This window comes from Juglans microcarpa x Juglans regia, chromosome 4D (assembly GCF_004785595.1).
Source record: "Juglans microcarpa x Juglans regia isolate MS1-56 chromosome 4D, Jm3101_v1.0, whole genome shotgun sequence".
Lineage (NCBI taxonomy): Eukaryota > Viridiplantae > Streptophyta > Magnoliopsida > Fagales > Juglandaceae > Juglans > Juglans microcarpa x Juglans regia.
Window position 1 is genome coordinate 26,581,665 of NC_054600.1, and position 18,612 is coordinate 26,600,276.

At 36.2% G+C, this 18,612-nt stretch overlaps 2 protein-coding genes and 1 pseudogene across 2 annotated transcripts; all 3 read left to right on the plus strand.

Moving 5' to 3' along the window:
• Window positions 1–1,872: 1,872 nt before the first annotated feature.
• On the plus strand, window positions 1,873–6,998 carry LOC121259975 (4-coumarate--CoA ligase-like 5). Its single transcript, XM_041161817.1, is given in 6 exon segments — window positions 1,873–1,990; window positions 1,993–3,177; window positions 5,775–5,920; window positions 6,138–6,205; window positions 6,377–6,479; window positions 6,589–6,998. Coding segments are annotated over 6 exon segments (1,650 nt in total). The 5' UTR covers window positions 1,873–1,956; the 3' UTR covers window positions 6,703–6,998.
• Window positions 6,999–9,596: 2,598 nt separating this feature from the next.
• Window positions 9,597–9,983, plus strand: LOC121260251 (auxin-responsive protein SAUR66-like). The gene has a single exon (XM_041162081.1). It carries the CDS (start codon window positions 9,597–9,599, stop codon window positions 9,981–9,983), a length of 387 nt encoding a protein of 128 aa, XP_041018015.1.
• Window positions 9,984–15,052: 5,069 nt separating this feature from the next.
• On the plus strand, window positions 15,053–18,370 carry LOC121259978 (annotated as a pseudogene).
• The last annotated feature ends 242 nt before the right edge of the window (window positions 18,371–18,612 follow it).

Here is an 18,612-nt window from a genome sequence, read left to right on the forward strand (position 1 = left end):
CTACAAAGCATGGGTCATGTGACCAACTTTTAACTACCGCATTAAAAAAATACACCAATATAAATGACTCGCTATGATTTAAAATGATAGATTATTATGTAGTTTGAGATCAAATAGTTGACAATGACACTCAAATAACTAGATCATTCATTGGGTCCGTAATTTGTGAATCAGCGTTTCTACTCGTCGGTGTAGGTTCATAATAATATTTTGTTTCACAATATGGGGCAATTTAAAACATGTAGTTTTAAAATGGTCACATATAATAATACTTGGAAGTAGATATTTGATGCAATAATGAATACTTTCAATACATTACTAGTAGTGAAAGCAACTAACTAAGCAAGCATTACAATGACAGAAGAACTATATATGTTTGGGTGGCTCTATAGCCACCGGTGGGGGCTCCCAATAATACATTTCATATGTTTTTTTTTTTTGTTTTCATTTTCACATGCATTTTTTGTCAATTTTAAATATATATTTTTTTAAAAATTTACAACATCATTAAAAAATAACTCTTTAATCATTAAATAAAAAAATCCCAACAAAAAAGACTAGCATTTTCCCATTGTTTTGCTATTTTACTTATTATACTTGTATATAATTAGATCCTTTGCATTTTAAATAAATAAATAAAAGAAGTGTTATAGACATAAAGAAATTATACAAAATTAAACCTACAAACTGATATATTTTCATACGATCTGTTACATTTATTTTATAATAAAATTAATTTTATAATTTAACGTATTATATCGAATCATATTAATTTAGAAATTTATTTTTATCTAACCTATTTATAACTAAAATATTTATTTTAAAAAATAGAGTATATTCATTTAATCCAAAAATAGTAGTAATACATATATTCTTTGTTTTGGAGAGCTGACAGTGGCATAAGACGCATATTCCGAGCCATGAGGGGGCAGTATATGATCATCATGATGACAATTTGAGCTTGGGAGATGAGGGGACTTCGACCGATATGCAACATATCTGGCCGTACAAGGAAAATGGAATGGAAAAGACATACTTTTGGAGTAGATTCTACTGTAAATTGCCTTTTGCAGAGAAAAAGAGAGACATATTCAATTGCCTTTAGCCTAGTTCTTTTTGTTTTTCCCTCTAAAACCAGGTCAAATTATTTTCTTGCTCTAAAAAAATAAAATATAATAAAAAAGTACAATTTACACATGCCACTTTCACGAAACACATGTTCCACAACAAATATCACACCTTTCACGGATCGCCCATCACTATAGCTAAAAATCAAAATCTAGTTTGCTTATTTTAATGATGACATGTATTTTGTTAAAAAATTGTTTGATAATTATTATTATTTTTATTTTTATAATTTTGTAATGAATTCTTTATGACAATTGATCTGATCTGTTCTTTGGCATAATGGATTCGATTAACAGAGTTTTTAATCGAATTTTTGAGTTTACAGTAAAAGAAATAGAACAATTTTATTTATTATTTTTACACATCATATATCATATACCATATTTTTTTATTAAATCTATAGTATATAAATGATGAGTATAAAAATTTAATTAATTTTAAAAAAATAAAATTAAAACAGATAATAAAAAAATATGACATGTCATGTGTGAATGATAGTAACAAAATTTTAATTTTACAAAATTTATAATTATTTAAATTAATTATATCTATCTCAGCAGTAAACAGTAAATAGGCCACGTAGTCCATCTCAGAAAAATAACCCTTCGGCTGGCTGGTGCGTACAAAACACACCGCCAGCAAATCCAACGGCCACAATGACCCCATGGAAAGTCCTCCACCCAAGGCCGAGGGTACATCAATCGAGTCTATGGACAGCGTGAAACAAAGAACTAGGCAAGTGAAAAGCTCAGCCTGGCTAAACTCGAGCTGATAAGCTCGGACACTCTCAGTGACGGTACATCGAGAGAGCAGCGGCGTCGTGTATCGATGGCGCAGAAGAGCAATCTGGTGATCGATCCAAGACCGGTTTCTGTAAATCGAACTCCGTCTTCTACAGCAAACGTAAGACCCCCGCACACCCACTTAACCATTCCCTGGATGTCACCACCTTCATCTCTTCCCGGGCCCACCATGGCAAGATCGCCTTCGTCGACGCCTCCACCGGCCGCCACCTCACCTTCCCCGATCTCTGGCTTGCCGTCGATTCCGTTGCCACTTGTCTCTCTGAGATGGGTGTCAAGAAAGGCCAAGTCATCTTCCTCCTCTCTCCCAACTCCATCTTCTTCCCCGTTGTGTGTCTCGCCGTCATGTCCCTCGGCGCCGTAATAACCACCACCAACCCCCTCAATACCAACCGAGAAATCGCCAAGCAGATCACCGATTCGAAACCGGTCCTCGCTTTCACTACTCGCGAACTCGTTCCCAAACTTGCCGGGTCAAATCTCCGAATAGTACTACTGGACGAGCAGTCCATCCCCACTGTTCAGAATGCTAGAATTGTGGCCTCGTTGGAGGAAATGCTGAAGAAGCCCCCAAGTGGGACCCGAGTCAGGGAACGAGTCAACCAGGACGACACGGCGACTCTGCTCTACTCGTCAGGCACCACCGGTGCGAGTAAAGGGGTGGTGGGTTCTCATAAGAGCCTCATAGCAATGGTTCAAATCGTGCTCAGCCGCTTCAATTTGGACGAAGGAGACCAGAGGATCATCTGCACCGTCCCTATGTTTCACATCTACGGTCTAGCAGTGTTCGCGTTGGCCCTACTGGCGTCAGGAACGACGGTGGTGATCCTCTCCAAGTACGAGATGCATGACATGCTCTCAGCGATCGAGAAGTACCGGGTAACATACCTCCCTCTCGTGCCACCGATTCTAGTGGCGCTCGTGAACAGTGCTGATCAGATACGGACCAAGTACAATCTGAGCTCGCTCCAATCGGTTTTGTCCGGTGGAGCCCCGCTGAGCAAGGAGGTGATCGAGGGGTTCGTGGAGAGGTATCCAACGGTGACAATTCTTCAGGGGTACGGGTTGACGGAATCGTCAGGGGTGGGGGCGTCCACGGACTCATTGGAGGAGAGCAGGCGGTACGGAACGGCGGGGTTGTTGTCTTCAGGCATGGAGGCAAAGATTGTGAGCCCGGAGACCGGTGAAGCTCTGCCGGTAAACCGGCCCGGTGAGCTTTGGCTCAGAGGTCCCACCATCATGACAGGTACATTTTTATATTATTTTGCTGGTTTGCGTTATCTTAATTTGTCAAAATAAATCTGAATGTCTTACTTATTATATATTTATAATTAATAAATCGGAAAATGACTTTATTAGACTTTCGCACATGTGATATGTATGATCATTGACCAACTTGATCGGTAGGAATCGTGGGATCATGTTAACGTCCGGGGCTCGCGCATCTTAACAGTAGCATTATTCTTTTATGAGTTTTATTATGTACAAGCAAGTTTGCATATTAATCTGCGTGTTAATGTTGTTGCCTTCATATTCTAAATTCAAATTAGCACTGTTTTCAATAAAATTTACTTTCTGACCAATCATATTGAATGGGCGCATGTATTAGTACACAGAATCGCTTACATTTAGATTTTTCCTTCTTTTCTATACATATTCCTCTGTAACAAAAATTTTATATGGACCTACTTTTGTATACTCTTTTACACATTTTATTAATATAATTGATTCTATATTTTTTTAATATAAAATAACTGTTTTGATTAATTACTAGTGTATAATAAATTTGTTAAAATGACTTTATCTAACAGTACTCACTTAAAATAACGAGTGATAAATAAACAATCTTTTTATAGACAAAAATCATACTGGTCTGTGCGTGATAACAAATGAATGTTGTTTTCATTTTATTTATTTATTTTTTTATCGTTACTCATTATTTATCTTAAGTTCTATTATTTAAATACAGTACTGTCACGTTTTTATTTATATTCCCGACAAACGGTAAGCTTTTTGTTTCCTTGCATTCTTTCATGCGACGGGTCTTGTATGGTTGATTTGGGGATGCTTTAGACACTTAGAGGATCTTTAAATTATGTTAATAACTTAATAGTAATGAACTGATTTGAGTTGAAATATTTTGTTGAGTTTTGAAAAATGAGAGAGAAAAAATTGAATAAAAATATTATAAAGTTAAAAAATTGTTTGAATATAAATTTTAATATTATTTTTGTTTTGAAGTTTGTAAAAGTTGTATTGATTTTTGTGTTTAGATAATGTTTAAGTAATAATTAGATGAAAAGATTTAGGACCCATTTGTCTTCAGAAAGTGTTTTATCTCATCCCATCATTATAATTTTCTCAAATTTCTATACAAAATATAATAAACAATTCAAAATTTTCAAATCCCAATTCAACATTTTTAAATCCTAAAACAATGATAATATTAAAAAATAATATTCTAACAATATTTTTTTCAACTTTTATCTAAAACCATCTCACTTCATCTCTGAATCGAAACTAGTTTTTAAGATTTGAAATTGAAAAATGCTTTATATTTAAGTGATGTTTGAGATTGAAATTATGAGACATTTTGAGAATTTCATGTCTCAGTGTCCAAAGGTCCCCTTATTCGTGCCAGCTTGGACTTGACCACCAATCCAAAGGTCCCCATATTCGTGTCAATTTAGACTTACCAAGTTCTCCTAAATAACTGAATTGTTAGCAAGCAAGCGCTGGTATTGTTTAAAATTGGAGAGCTGATCTCACTAATAAGAGAGAGCAATGGAAACGAAAATGTCTGTTGTTTACATGAATATTTATAGGCTTCAAAGAGTCCTTATGGCTTCCAGTCTTAACTTCACTCATGATTTACTTCACACATAACTCCCAGTTTCATGAAGAATAATTCCCCTACGTGTAGCTCCCACTTGAAAGCACAAGACACAACTCTTCAAGAGAGATACTAGATTGGTAACTTACAAGGATATGAAAGATCGAGAGAAGCTATTGAAATTAAGTTCATTATTCAACAGCTATGCTTTACAATCGAGTGTATAGTAGTAGTGTCTGTCGTTGCTGGTGGTAACTGATCTTGACTTGTTTCCTTCAGCATTGATGGTTGAGCATATTGATTAATATATATTTTCACTCTGTTTATTTTTCAAGCTGTCCGATTTTATGCAACTGCATTTGCGGTTTGCCTATCAATACCCCTATAACGCCCCAATGAAAGATCCAAACCACATGACCTATACTCTAAAAGAACATACCATTGGAGCCTTAATAAAGAGTAAAAATTTTTCCTTTCCGAAGTAATGTGGGCCAACTACTCTTATCCTTATCATAATCTCCCTCCCTTAAATTCCTGATGTCCTCGTCGGGCCTGTTTATTATTGTAGGTAGTACGGCTCAAGTCCTACATTTCTAGTTGGAACTTGGATCTGATACTATTTGTAATGCTCTAACAAAAGGCCTAAACCACATGGCCTATACTTCAAAAGGACTAATCAATAATACAATTGGAGTCCTATTGGAACCTTATAAAGAGTAAGAACTTTTTTTTCCTAAACAATGTGAGATCTCATTTATCACCTATCCTTATTTTTATCCTATGGGATATCACAACCCCTAGCCCGTCCTCCGGTGCTGGTTTCCATCAAACAATTTAGACCTAGGTTTGCCAAGGGCCCATCTATTCTGATTTGTTCCGTAATATTGTTGCTTGTATTTGTTCCATATCCATGCCATAGTTGATGATAGAATGCTATGGCTCACAAGTGTTTGACGTTGTCGCTGGAAATTTATTTTTGCTGAGTGATACGGGGAATGTTGTTGTTGCAGGTTATTTCAGTAATGCAGAAGCAACAGCATCAACTCTTGATTCAGAGGGATGGTTGAAAACTGGAGATATCTGCTATATTGATGATGATGGGTTCATTTTTGTTGTTGATAGGTTGAAGGAGCTAATTAAATACAAGGGATATCAGGTGAGGCATTAATAATTAGGTTCTGGATCTTGGATTTGGCCTTCTTTTATATACAAACACCTATGCCTTAGAACACAATGCATGAGGAGGATGCTATATATATGAGAAAGTCAACCAGCAACTGGATATCATCATGTTTAGAAAGTTATTTTGAATCACATTATCATGAAAATCGTGTCTCAAGAAAAAAAATGCTAATTTCTCTCTAACGTCTTAGGTCCCCCCAGCTGAACTAGAGGCCTTGTTGCTTGCTCATCCGGAGATCTCTGATGCTGCTGTTATACCGTAAGTCTTCTTGTCTAGAGGCAAAAGAGCTGGATTACTTGCTATTATGCATCCTTGTTAATCTTTGTAGACAAACACAATACATTTAAGGGAAATGGGTTTTTAGAGAGCAATATGTGATTTACAAAAAAGGAAGAAGGGAGACCCTCTGTTTGATTTGTTTTGTTTTAGCTTTCCTGATAAGGAGGCTGGACAGTGCCCCATGGCATACGTGGTAAGAAAAGCTGGAAGCAATCTCTCTGACAGAGCAGTCATGGACTTTGTAACGGGACAGGTGAGCGAGAGTATTGATGCAAAAATACGAGTTGTATTATTGAATCTCGACGCTAGCACAAATCCGTTGTTACTTGTTAGTTCTGTGCTGACATACTATATGTACACAGGTGGCTCCATACAAGAGAATCAGGAGAGTGGCATTTATAGATTCTATACCCAAGAATCCGTCCGGCAAGATTCTTAGGAAGGATCTTATACAGCTTGCAACCTCCAAACTCTGAATTGTTTATTGTTTGCTTACTGGGACGGTTACAGTTGCATTTCTTCATTAACATAAAAAACCCATGTATTTATCCATTTTATGCTCGGATGAATGAATCGTGCTTGTTATTTTGGTTTGAGAAATACTTTAGCCACAAAGAGATTGCACAAGAGTAAACTTATAAATTAATGTGGATTGATGTATATAGTACGTCAGATTGTAAAATTACTTGTATTTTAAAATGAAACATATCACATAAAGTCACATTAATTTGTGAATTTAGTTTTATGAAATCTATTTGTGACTATAGTACTACTTGGTTGGTTTTGATAATTGAAGTTTATGCCTTTTGTTTTCTGTTATACGTAAACTTGGTTAAACATGGAAGCCATATCTAGTTGGGCAGGACATTCTCTAGCTTCTCAATCATTATCAAGTGGGAAAGTATACTTGTTCTGCTGATACGTAACCCAGAGGAATAACTCGTGTAGTATTTTGGACAACCGAATTGTCCCAAATTGTTTATAAATGGACAACAGTGTAACCTGGAAAGGTGAAAAAGCATGCGTTGAAGCGGTCATTGGAGAGTTCAGAAGAGAGCGTGCTATACTTCTTTCTCTTCCACCATTTCTCTATGATCTCACTTGAATTCTTAGAACTTCTCTTCGATTTTTATTATATCTGCTTTGATAGGTAGGTTGAAGCCTGAAGGTCTAGATTGTTCCAGTCTGATAAGATTGGCTGTGATTTGGGTATGCAGTATTTCTCAGAATACCTCATTATCATTTATTATTACTTTTTATTTATTTTTCACTATTATTTACAGAATAACTGATAATACCTAAATACAAACTTATATAGTCAGTTGAGGAGATCGAGCAAAAAGGTGACAAGTGTGAAGAAAGAAAGGTAATGTAATAGGAGGGGGGCATTGTGTTGCGATCGACTGCCTCTAGTGGTGTAACGGACCTTTTGCTAGATACTAGGCAAGCAGTGTAAGCTAAAATGCTCTAATTTGTGGAGGCATGTAGAACTTTGGCAACGATGAGGTCACGGAAGGATGTTTTGTTAAAAATATAATATAAATAATAAAATTTAATTCTTGTAATTAGTTTAAATTAAGTGATTATTTTAAATAATATCATAATACAGGTCTTTAAATCTTTACTTTACATTATATTTTATTAAATTAAATATTCTACATATTGGACTTATTAATTGAATAAGAATTTAACCATAATAATTTTTTTAAATTAATTTAAACTTTCAAGATAAATAATCATGGTCAATATGGTGGCCTGGGATGCTTTTACCGGTCTCATTGCTATTGGGCTCTGTCCGGGGTCCCTTGCAAACTACATTACTTTCAGGACGCAGACCTTCCGTGATTGAGTATCAATTTATTATATTTTAATAAAACGAATTAAAGATTTATTACTTCCAAAATTGAATTATTGATCATTTTAAATCGAATGGAGTAGCTCAAGAAATCTAGGGAGTATCTTCTAATTCATTTCTGGGGTACTGAAGAAACCGGTAAGTGTTGGTACAAGTACGGTGGTTTGTCGGTTTCAGTTCAAAACTATTGACAGTCAGCCACCTGTAGTCTATCATACTATGATTGAGTGATATTATAAGTACATGCACCAAACTGTTCGAAATTAGAACTGCCTGCATTCATCACCCAGTACGAAAAAGTCCAGAAAATTGCCGCTTGTATGCTTGGCTTCACCGGTAGTATTTGCACGTGCATTCCCATCAGACGTAGCCCAAGACGACAATAGAGAGTATTTTTTGGGGATATCTTCTGATTTTTTAGCATGTTCTTTTGTTGTTCATCTTACCTCTTTTAGCTACTGATCGAGGTCTTCTAGTAATGATTAAACAGTTCTTGTCCAAGTGGTACTCTACTACTGTACATATGTATCTGAAGATAATATAATTAATTCCTTTTTTTTATATATATATGAAGATAATCTAATTTCCCAGTTGGAAAGAAGACTTTCACAGGTATTTGTAGTACAATTCACAGAACTACTTATCCTACCGATCGATAAATATTACACACACACACACACACATACTTCCCTATTGGATGGGTCGTCATTAAATCTACCACGTGCATGCATGCGACACAGTTACAATCCGTGATAATTGAAGTTTGAACTCCTTAATTTGTTAGCATTAATTGCGGCAAGCAAAGTCCTAGCTAGCTAGGCTACCAATTTTCCACGACCTTATAAGAAAATTAATGATCAAGGAGAGGGATGGGTTTATTAATCAGTTGCGACTGATCATCAAATAATCTAATCTTTTGGCTCTCATGAATTTAGACGTTCTTTCAAAATAATCAAGTCCACTTTACTGCTACTTCACGTGCATTTTCTCCTGTTTGCATGCTGCGAGATTCAGGATTCAAACCATGCATTTAGTTAATTAATTGGTAACTCCATATGGACAAGCTTTAAATTCCAAGTTTGGAAGATCATGCGACTTTATCAATAGCTAGGAACTTTGGCATCAATAACCTATTTAATTTGCTTGAGTAGCTAGGATCGATATCACTTGTGGTGAAGCCAACATGTTCTATTAATACATGTCATGTCCAACTTGGTCCCCACCAGAGAGTTATTGATCGTGAATCGTCGATAAGATCCAAAACAAGCCCACTTCCAAAACCATGTCTTCTATCCAATCAGCACATGGTTTTGGTTGAAACACAAAGTACTTCACATTCAACCAAACTCAGGTTTTGTTCCCGTGCCAGTCTACTCATGAATCATAACCCTATACTGATATATATATATATATATATACCCTAGTCGTAGACGTTGTTATTTGTAGCTTGTCTATCGCCAATCTGAGAAAGAAAAAAGAGAAACCACCATGATCAGCTTGAAAAAACTCATTGACATGGCAAGGAAGTGGAAGAAAATGGCTGGCATTGGGAGGAGAACGATCTCACTCCCAATAATCCGCCACAGGGTGGCTGATAAGGGTCACTTCGTCGTATACACGACAGATAAGAAAAGGTTTGTGGTGCCTTTGGTTTATTTGCGCAGCAGAATCTTTAAAGAGCTATTTAGGATGTCTGAGGAAGAGTTTGGGCTGCCAAAGGACGGGCCAATCACGTTGCCATGCGATGCGGCCTTCTTGGAGTACGCCGTGTTGGTAGTTCAAAGGAGTGTCTCTGTAGAGGCGCTAGAGAAGGCATTGCTGGTATCGATAGCCTCTTTGCGGTGCTCGGCAACTGCAGAAGAGTTGAGTTATTATCGTCAAATATTTATCCATGGCTTCTGATCGATCATGCATGCAGCATGCATTCAGCTCGCATTTATATATACATGATCAAGATAACATTTTAAGACCACATTAACATTGAAGATTACATTTTGCTTTCCCCTGTTAATACAACCTTGATTTAATAAAGATCTTGTACTTTTTTGTTGTGAAAGATAGAGAGTTTAATCCTTCTTGTTTGTTTATAAATTGGGTCTCTTTTTGGTGGACGAATTTCATTGAGTGGTGAACTGATCTATCCTTTAGTGTTGATGTGCGTCAACTTCTTAAATCTCAAACACTATCGGCCGACATGTCATGAGAGTTGAGACGTCGTGGACGGTGGAAGTGATCAAACTTGCTTTTAAACGAAAATAACAAGAAGAAAGAAAAGAAACGAAAACGGAAAAAGACATTGGGCGTGTTTTTGTAAGCTGAAACGGGGCCCATTTGCAACCGTATAGTTTCATACGTGCCTCTTGCCTATAAGTACTGAGGCACAAGATCAGCGGCCGCATCCGATCGATTCTTCTTTTTTGTACGAGTAACAGTCTTTTTATAACAAAAAAGTGAATTTCACTGTAAAAACTATAAAAAAAAATTTACATTTCTTATAAAAGATTTGTGTGAAATTTATCTATTTAAAAATTATATATAATATTATTTTTTGAGAAATAAATTAACCACAAAAAGATTAAACAAAATTAATCCTACAAATTGACGTGATTTAATATGGTTTGTTTATTAAAAATTAGATCTAACGGATCATATCAAAATATATCAATTTCTAAGATTATTTTTGTGCAATCCACTTCTCTTACTCTTTTCTTAAGAGCCTTTTAGTTCCACGAGACATGTCCAATTTAGTTGAGATAGCCAAAATTCTCTACTCGATTTATAATCCTTGTTCAAGAAAAAGAAAAGAAAGAAACCGCCATCTACAAATTTCAAATAGATTATTCTCGTATGAAAGATGATAATATATATATATATAGACAAGAACCATATGAATCTATTTTGTCAAAAGATTTTTTTTTTTTTTAATCTATCTCAACTTGACCTAACAACCTAGATGAATCACGTCACGTCGTCACTCTAACCATTTGGTCTAATACTGAAATTCATTCCCTCTACCATCCCAGAGGTATTATTTTCTCTCAACCAAAAGACCCAACCATTTCAGCCTCTCTGCCAAGAGGGGGGTGGAGTTTTGGCTCCTCCCTCCCTCCCTCCCTCCCTCTCCATGTTTGGCCTACGTCGAAACTGTCCATAGATTTTTTTTTTCAATTTTCTTTAGTTTTCTGTCCATAGCACCAAAATGTGCCGATTTGCTACCTACCAGCTTCCTATGACTGCCACGCGCCCCACCATTAGATTCTCTCGTTGTTGATCTGTCGAGTGGTAGAAGAAAAGCAACCAAAAGAGTGGCATGTGTGTCTCACATGCCGCTGCGCCATAGAGAGTCTGACGCCACCACGCGCAACACCATCGGGACCAGTGGCTTCAGATCTCTCAAATACGACCTTTATCTTCTTTTCAAGAGTGATACATGAGCTACACACGCCTCTATAGCCAGTGACGATCATTCGCCGGCAAATTGAGTCATCTTTTGGTTGTTACTTTCCTATATTCCTGTTTTCTCTAACCAATGATCAATATAAAATGGTCGTGAAAGTCTCCTTCAGCTAGTCCAAATCAACAAAATACAGTACATAACAATCCACTGCGACTTGTAGCCGTAGTATTATAGTCTGTTTATCAGACTATATTAAAATCGCTTCAAGTAGCTTTTCCTTTGTGAGAAATGGGTAGGAACCAAATTTTTTGTTCCAGATCCATCTTTTTTATTTTTCTTGTGTTGCTTTTATTTAGTTTGAGATGATTGTTGTGGGCTTCCACCCCATTGTATTTAACATCTTGCAACAACGTCTATCTACGCAATGCTTGCTTAGAGGAAAATAAAAAATAAAAAAAAAACGTGTCACTCTTATTCAATCTTGTCTTGCTTAAAAATAATGTAATAGAATCTTTTCAAATTAGGATTGAAATCACCCTAATCTGAATTAAGCTGCACAAATTTAGATATTCTCACTCCAATTGGATTCTTTGCTTCTTTTTGTTTGATATTTGTTTCGTTGATGAAAATTAAACTTCGGGAATGTTTGATAGGGAAAGTTTTTTTTTGTAATACTAAGAGTAATGCTAGTTATTACAGATTTAGAGTATACAAATTTCACGCACTTCTATAAAAAAAAATGAGATTAATTATTTAAAAATAATATTTTTTCAAGTTTACTTTAAATTTCTTTTATCTATTTTTTCAAAAAAAAAAAAAAAACACAGGGCCTGCCTACTCTGTATGTCAGGCGATAATAGGCTAAGTAAAGCTGAAAAACTAGTGATTCTGTACGTCAAACATTCCTACCATTATTTTCTTAGAAATAGCCTATAATTTTCTGTCCTAGTAAAAACGAAAGGACGAGTAAGAGACAAAGGTTAATTATAATCTAAGTCAATATAAAACGTAAGCTTCTTGTTTTTTTTTTTTTTTGGTAATTGCATTAGACGCCTTTTTTTTATTTTAGCGTGGCATCCATGTCCAAATATTTTCCCTTCTTAATTTTTAAAAACGCTCGCGAGGATTAAAATTCACGATCTCAAAGGGAAGATCAACGACATCTCGTACGTTGGGCTTCATTGATTCACCTTTCTCGTCATCGTCTTTTTCTACAGTGGAAGGAAGTGAAAACTGAGCAAAAACCTTCATACGAAAAACATAAGAATGGGGAAATAAATTGTTAGTGTGCATCACAATCAATTCGTTCGGGGTAGGTAAGCATATATATAATTTGAGAAATATTTTCATCACAAATAAATTATATAAAAATATATTTACGAATTAATATATTTTTATATAATTTATTAAATTATTAAATTATATTTATTATAAAATAAATTTAATAAATTATATAAAATCACCTCAATTTATAAAATTTTCAATGCAACCAGCAATCATCTCTGTTGGCAATAATCATGTTGCATTTTCATCATTTCAAACATTTTGACTTCAACATCATACCGTGTCAGGCACTGCATATATAGTATGCCTCCATGATTTTGGAAATTTTCAACCTTTCGAGAAGTCTGTAGTCAATTATGCTGGACCCACGTCGTTCTGACCAAGTGACGTGTCTTCAGATCACAACGTCTCGTGTCACGCAGCTTTCAATTCCTCCTTTCCTTTCGAAAAACAAATTACTCATATAATTTAGAAAACTTAAAAAGACCTTTCTTTTAATTTGAAATTTTATAGCCTTTCCTTTTCGTTTGAAATTTTTGCAATTTCTTTTAATTCATGTAGCCATTTTATTGCTTTTTATTATTATTATTATTTTTTTGGATCTGTAGGGTGGGGGATTACAATTTTTCTTCCCACCTTCAGTATTTTTAATTTATTTTTAATATTATTGAATAGACTGTGCATAGAGTCCAGACGAACTAACCCGGGGCAGGATGGAAAAGAAAACGAGGGGCATACAAGTCTATGCGATCAATTTGGCTGAGTGCAGTGAGTCAACACGGTGGAGAAAAAGGATGGGAATAAAATAGAGAGAGGAAAAAAAAAAAATCCAGAATCCAAGGAATTGGGAATAAGGAGTAATATAATAAGGTTGATTTGTGGAATTCTGGCACAATCCAAATTGCATGATTAAGTGATGAAAATCCTTTCATTATTCACAGTAACAAAGACCTTTATTTCTCAGTTCTAGAAGGGCACACACCAGACACATTTTTCTTCCCTTTTTTTTTTGTTTTGACCATAAACTTTCTTGTATTTAAATAAAGATGTTACAATTGACTGTTGATTAAATTGGGTTATTCTCTTATTTCCTAACAAGTTATACTGAGTCAACCTCATATGTATAATTGGGAATAATAAATTACAGCTTGTTATGAGTGGAATAAAGGAAAAATGACCTTAAACAGTCAATAAATATTATAAGACATCCAGATTTTAATTTTTAATCCATAAATAATTGCATGTAACACACCCATTATGTACCAAGAATTTTGGATCCACGGGCTAGGGCCATGAACCGTCATCAGGCAGTTCACATTTAAGATAGTTAATCCATCTGTTAGCAAGGTTTAAATTTTTTGCCCCACCCATGCATGAGAGAATAATAAGGCCAGAATGATCAATATCAGCTCGCATTAGTTACGTTTGGATGTTAAAGTAATCTCAAATAATTTATAAATAATAGTAAAAAAAAAAATAAATAATAATAAAAAATAATGAATAATTTATGAATAGTAATGAGGTAATAAGAATCGCCTCCCTAACCAAACACTTTCGTAATTCCGATCCATCAAAGCAGCAAACAACAACCAGAGATTAGGAAAAAAAAAACAACCAAACAACAACCAGAACCCGTGATTTACAGTTGGCTAAAATATCCTAGCAGTGCTTGAGTGGTGGGTGAAGCTGACTGTATTAGTTGCATCGCCAATAAAGTGTTTGATTGTCTCTTTTTACTTTTTTTTTCAGAACTCCACGTAAATGCAGAGACATGAGCCATCTTTCTCCAGCCATTTGCGTCTTAAGAGCAGCATATACATATTTTCATTTAATGGGAGGACTCTGTTTTATCTTGGTGGCAGAGGATTTGGCTTAGAAAGTTCAAGAGTCTAACAAAAGACTAACATAAAAGGAAAAGAGGTGGCCTTCCCCTCCTTCATGACAAACGGGCATATGATTCTTTTTTTCTTATTATTCGCTTTCACTCTCTCTTTTCGCCCACCAAGACATTCGGACATGGTCCAAGTCAGTCAGGCGAGAGCTTCACCACATCCCAACTGCACTAACGAAAGTGAAAAGATAACAAAAGAACATTAGTTTAACAGCGAATGCAGTTTAGTCCAATTGGGTATCAGGTAATTATATTATAAACGCCGGTCAACAAAAGTTGTCGACACAGAACCAAAGTCCTCTCTCTCTTACCTATCTCTGTCCCCTCAACTTGTATGTTGCCTTCCAAGTAATTTTCAATGTTCAACATGTTTTTGCTCCAAAAGACTATTATATAACAATCAAAGCCCTGCTGGTCATGCAGTGTGAGGCGGGGGAGGAGATCAGGAAGAGAGGAGAGGAGTGGAGGAAATTGCAGTAAGCGAGGAAGAGATGGAAGAGGTGGTTGAAGAGAGCTCGACCATCTCTCCGAGACCTGGGATGGGCTCTGGGGCTCAGGTCGCGTCCGCCCCTCCCATGCAAACGCAGTACAATTCTCCGTCTTTGTCGAGAAAGCCATTGCTATCGATCGTCCCAGCTAATACAAATGCTGCAAACACTGCCGCGCCAAAGTCTTCTCACACTCCAAACTTCTTCACACCTTTGGGTAGCCCGATTAGGAGGGCTATCCAACTAACCAAGCTCGACCCTCAGGATGCTTGGCTTCCCATCACTGAGTCAAGAAATGGCAACGCATACTATGCTGCCTTTCATACTCTTTGTTCTGGAATTGGAATTCAAGCGCTTGTACTGCCTGTGGCCTTCACCATTCTTGGGTGGTAAGCATCCAACCTCTCATGCATCTAGCAACTGTAAATTTGGAACCTACAATGTGGTCGATTGAATAGGCCAGCACGGATTCCATCCGGCCAAACTCTTATCCGAATTTAAGTAAGTTCGGATTAAAACTCGAGGGAATCTTGATCCTCCTACCTGTTATTAACAGATTTTACTATCAAGGAACCATGTAACAACAATTACAGACTCTCCACTCCGGCACTTTTGATGACGTGCGTGCGTTTTGTGCACTATATTATTTGCAATGAACTATTTGTTTGAATATTGGTAACTATGATATACGGAATATTTTATCTTCACCGTCGAATTATACTTTAGTTGGTCAAGCTCCAAATTAATTGCTAGCGTTTATTGTCTTTGTCAGGTTTTTAGGCCACATAGCACATTTCTTTACATATCATGCATGTAGCAGAGCGGTTCCTGAAAGCTAATTAATTGGCTTAGTAGTTGTAGTGAAACAGCACAAGTAGCATCATTTGCTGGTCCAGCTAATTTTGAAAACACGGTTCCTTCTGATCATAATCTCCTTTTCTTTGATTGCAGGACTTGGGGAGTAATAAGCTTGACAGTGGCGTTTGTGTGGCAGCTTTACACGCTTTGGCTGTTGGTGAGGCTTCACGAATCCACTGAAACTGGGATGCGTTATAGCAGATTTCTCCAACTTTTCAGCGCGACTTTTGGTTAGTTATACCTTTATACCTACAGATTTTACTCTTTTTTCTGAGCTGTTCTTTGTGTTTATTCATTCATTAATAAATATAGCCATTGACTAAGCTTCGTTGACAATTGTGTAATCCTCTACAGGCGAGAAAATGGGGAAGATCTTTGCCCTGTTTCCAGTAATGTATCTATCAGGGGGCACATGTGTTGCCCTCATAATCGTCGGGGGTTCAACCACGAAACTTTTCTACCAAATCGTGTGTGGCGGCCATGGCTGCACAGAAAAACCGTTGACAAATGTAGAGTGGTACTTGGTGTTTACATCTGCTGCGGTTGTTCTGTCTCAGCTGCCCAACTTGAACTCCATTGCTGGGGTGTCTCTAATTGGTGCAATCACAGCCGTAGGGTACTGCACTATTATGTGGCTGGTGTCCGTCACGGAGGGCAGGCTTGATGGCGTTTCTTATGATCCAATCAAGGAGAACGATAATATGGCTATGATTTTCAGCGTTCTGAATGCACTTGGTATCATGGCTTTTGCTTTCAGAGGCCATAACCTTACTCTTGAAATTCAGGTATATAAATAAATCTGCAATAAAAGAGTAGAGTTATCCTAGTAAAGATTTGGTAATAAAAGTAAATTTACAAGTTAATACGATTTTATATGATACGTTTAATCTATTTTTTAATAAAAGTAAATTTATAATATGAAGGTAATAAAGATTTCACAAAAATAAATTTATAAACTGATATAACTTTATATGATACATTTGATTTATTTTTCAAGAAAATTAACTTTACAGTACAAAGGCAATAAAGATTTCGCAAGAGTAAAGTTAAAAGCTGATGTAATTTTATATAATACATTTTATTTACTTTTCAATAAAAATAACTTTACAATATGATGTTCCATATCAATTTATACATTTATTTTTATAAAATTTATTTGTAGCTAAAATATTTCGGCGATAGATCAATAATCCGTGATCCATGATCTCCCTTAATTTTCTTTTAATAGCATAACTCACGACAATTTTATTTTATTTTTTTCACTTATAAAAACATCAGAAATGCAGTTCGGGGCCAAATCATTTTGCTCATGAACTCATTTATATTACAAAATAATTGAACGTTTTGACTTTGGTATTAGAAAAGTAAAATTAGCTTTAGCAAAAAGCAAAAACATCGTCCATCAAGTTAGAGGAAGCTTACGTAGATAAAGAAATTTATTTTTATAAAATTTATTTGTAGTTAATCATTTCTAACGTAGAAAACACGGGGCTCATTTTACTGCAGGCAACCATGCCATCGACCGAGAAAAATCCATCACACGTGCCAATGTGGGTAGGGGTGAAGGTCGCATACGCAATCATCGCAGTGTGCTTGTTTCCCCTAGCCATCGGAGGATATTGGGCTTACGGCCACAAGGTAATTAGAACATTATCGATTGTCCCAGATTAAGTTCATTTTAAATAACTAAATTACCTTCTTCTTTTTTTTTTTTAAATATTGACAATATTGACAGATCCCAGCAAACGGTGGGATGCTAACGGCAATTTATCAGTACCATGGACGTGACACTTCCCAATTTGTGTTGGCATTAACAAGCTTATTAATCATAATTAACGCCGTGACATCGTTCCAAATATACGGCATGCCCATGTTCGATGACATGGAGTCCAAATACACCAAGAGGAAAAAGAAACCATGCCCATGGTGGCTGAGATCTGTGTTCAGAGTGATGTTTGGGTTACGGATGCTTCTTTGTGGCAGTGGCAATCCCGTTCTTGGGCAGCCTGGCTGGTTTAATAGGAGGGGTTGCAGTGCCCGTCACTTTTGCCTATCCATGTTTTCTGTGGTTGAAGATTAAGAAGCCCAAGAAATATAGCATGATGTGGTGGCTAAATTGGGTGCTTGGACTTTGGGGCTCGGCTCTTAGCGTGGTGCTCATCGCTGCTGGGATTTATGTTGTCATTGACACTGGCGTTGAAGTCAGCTTTTTCAAGCCTCACTAGTCCACGTACAACATTATTTGGATTGTCTTATTGGTCGGCCTCTAGCTGTACGTTAAGTTTTACATTTTTTCATCGTAATGAACTTTTGTTAATTTCTGATCCTTTCAACCTTTCTTAGTTTAACATGGCCTCCCGTTCTGATTGTATATGGGTATCTCTCCAAATGTCATTTGTCACTGTAGCTATTCATTATTTTATCATATCCGACGTACATTTGAGACTCATTTGGGTCGTTGTTGAAGGGTATGTTAATGGCCAAAACGAGAGAAACAATCATTGTTACTCTCCCTTTCTCAAGGATTAGGAGTGTCATATAATTTTCATAAAATATAACCAATAACATAAAATTAGTATTTATTTCATAAAAGAACTGTCTAATAAAATGTCT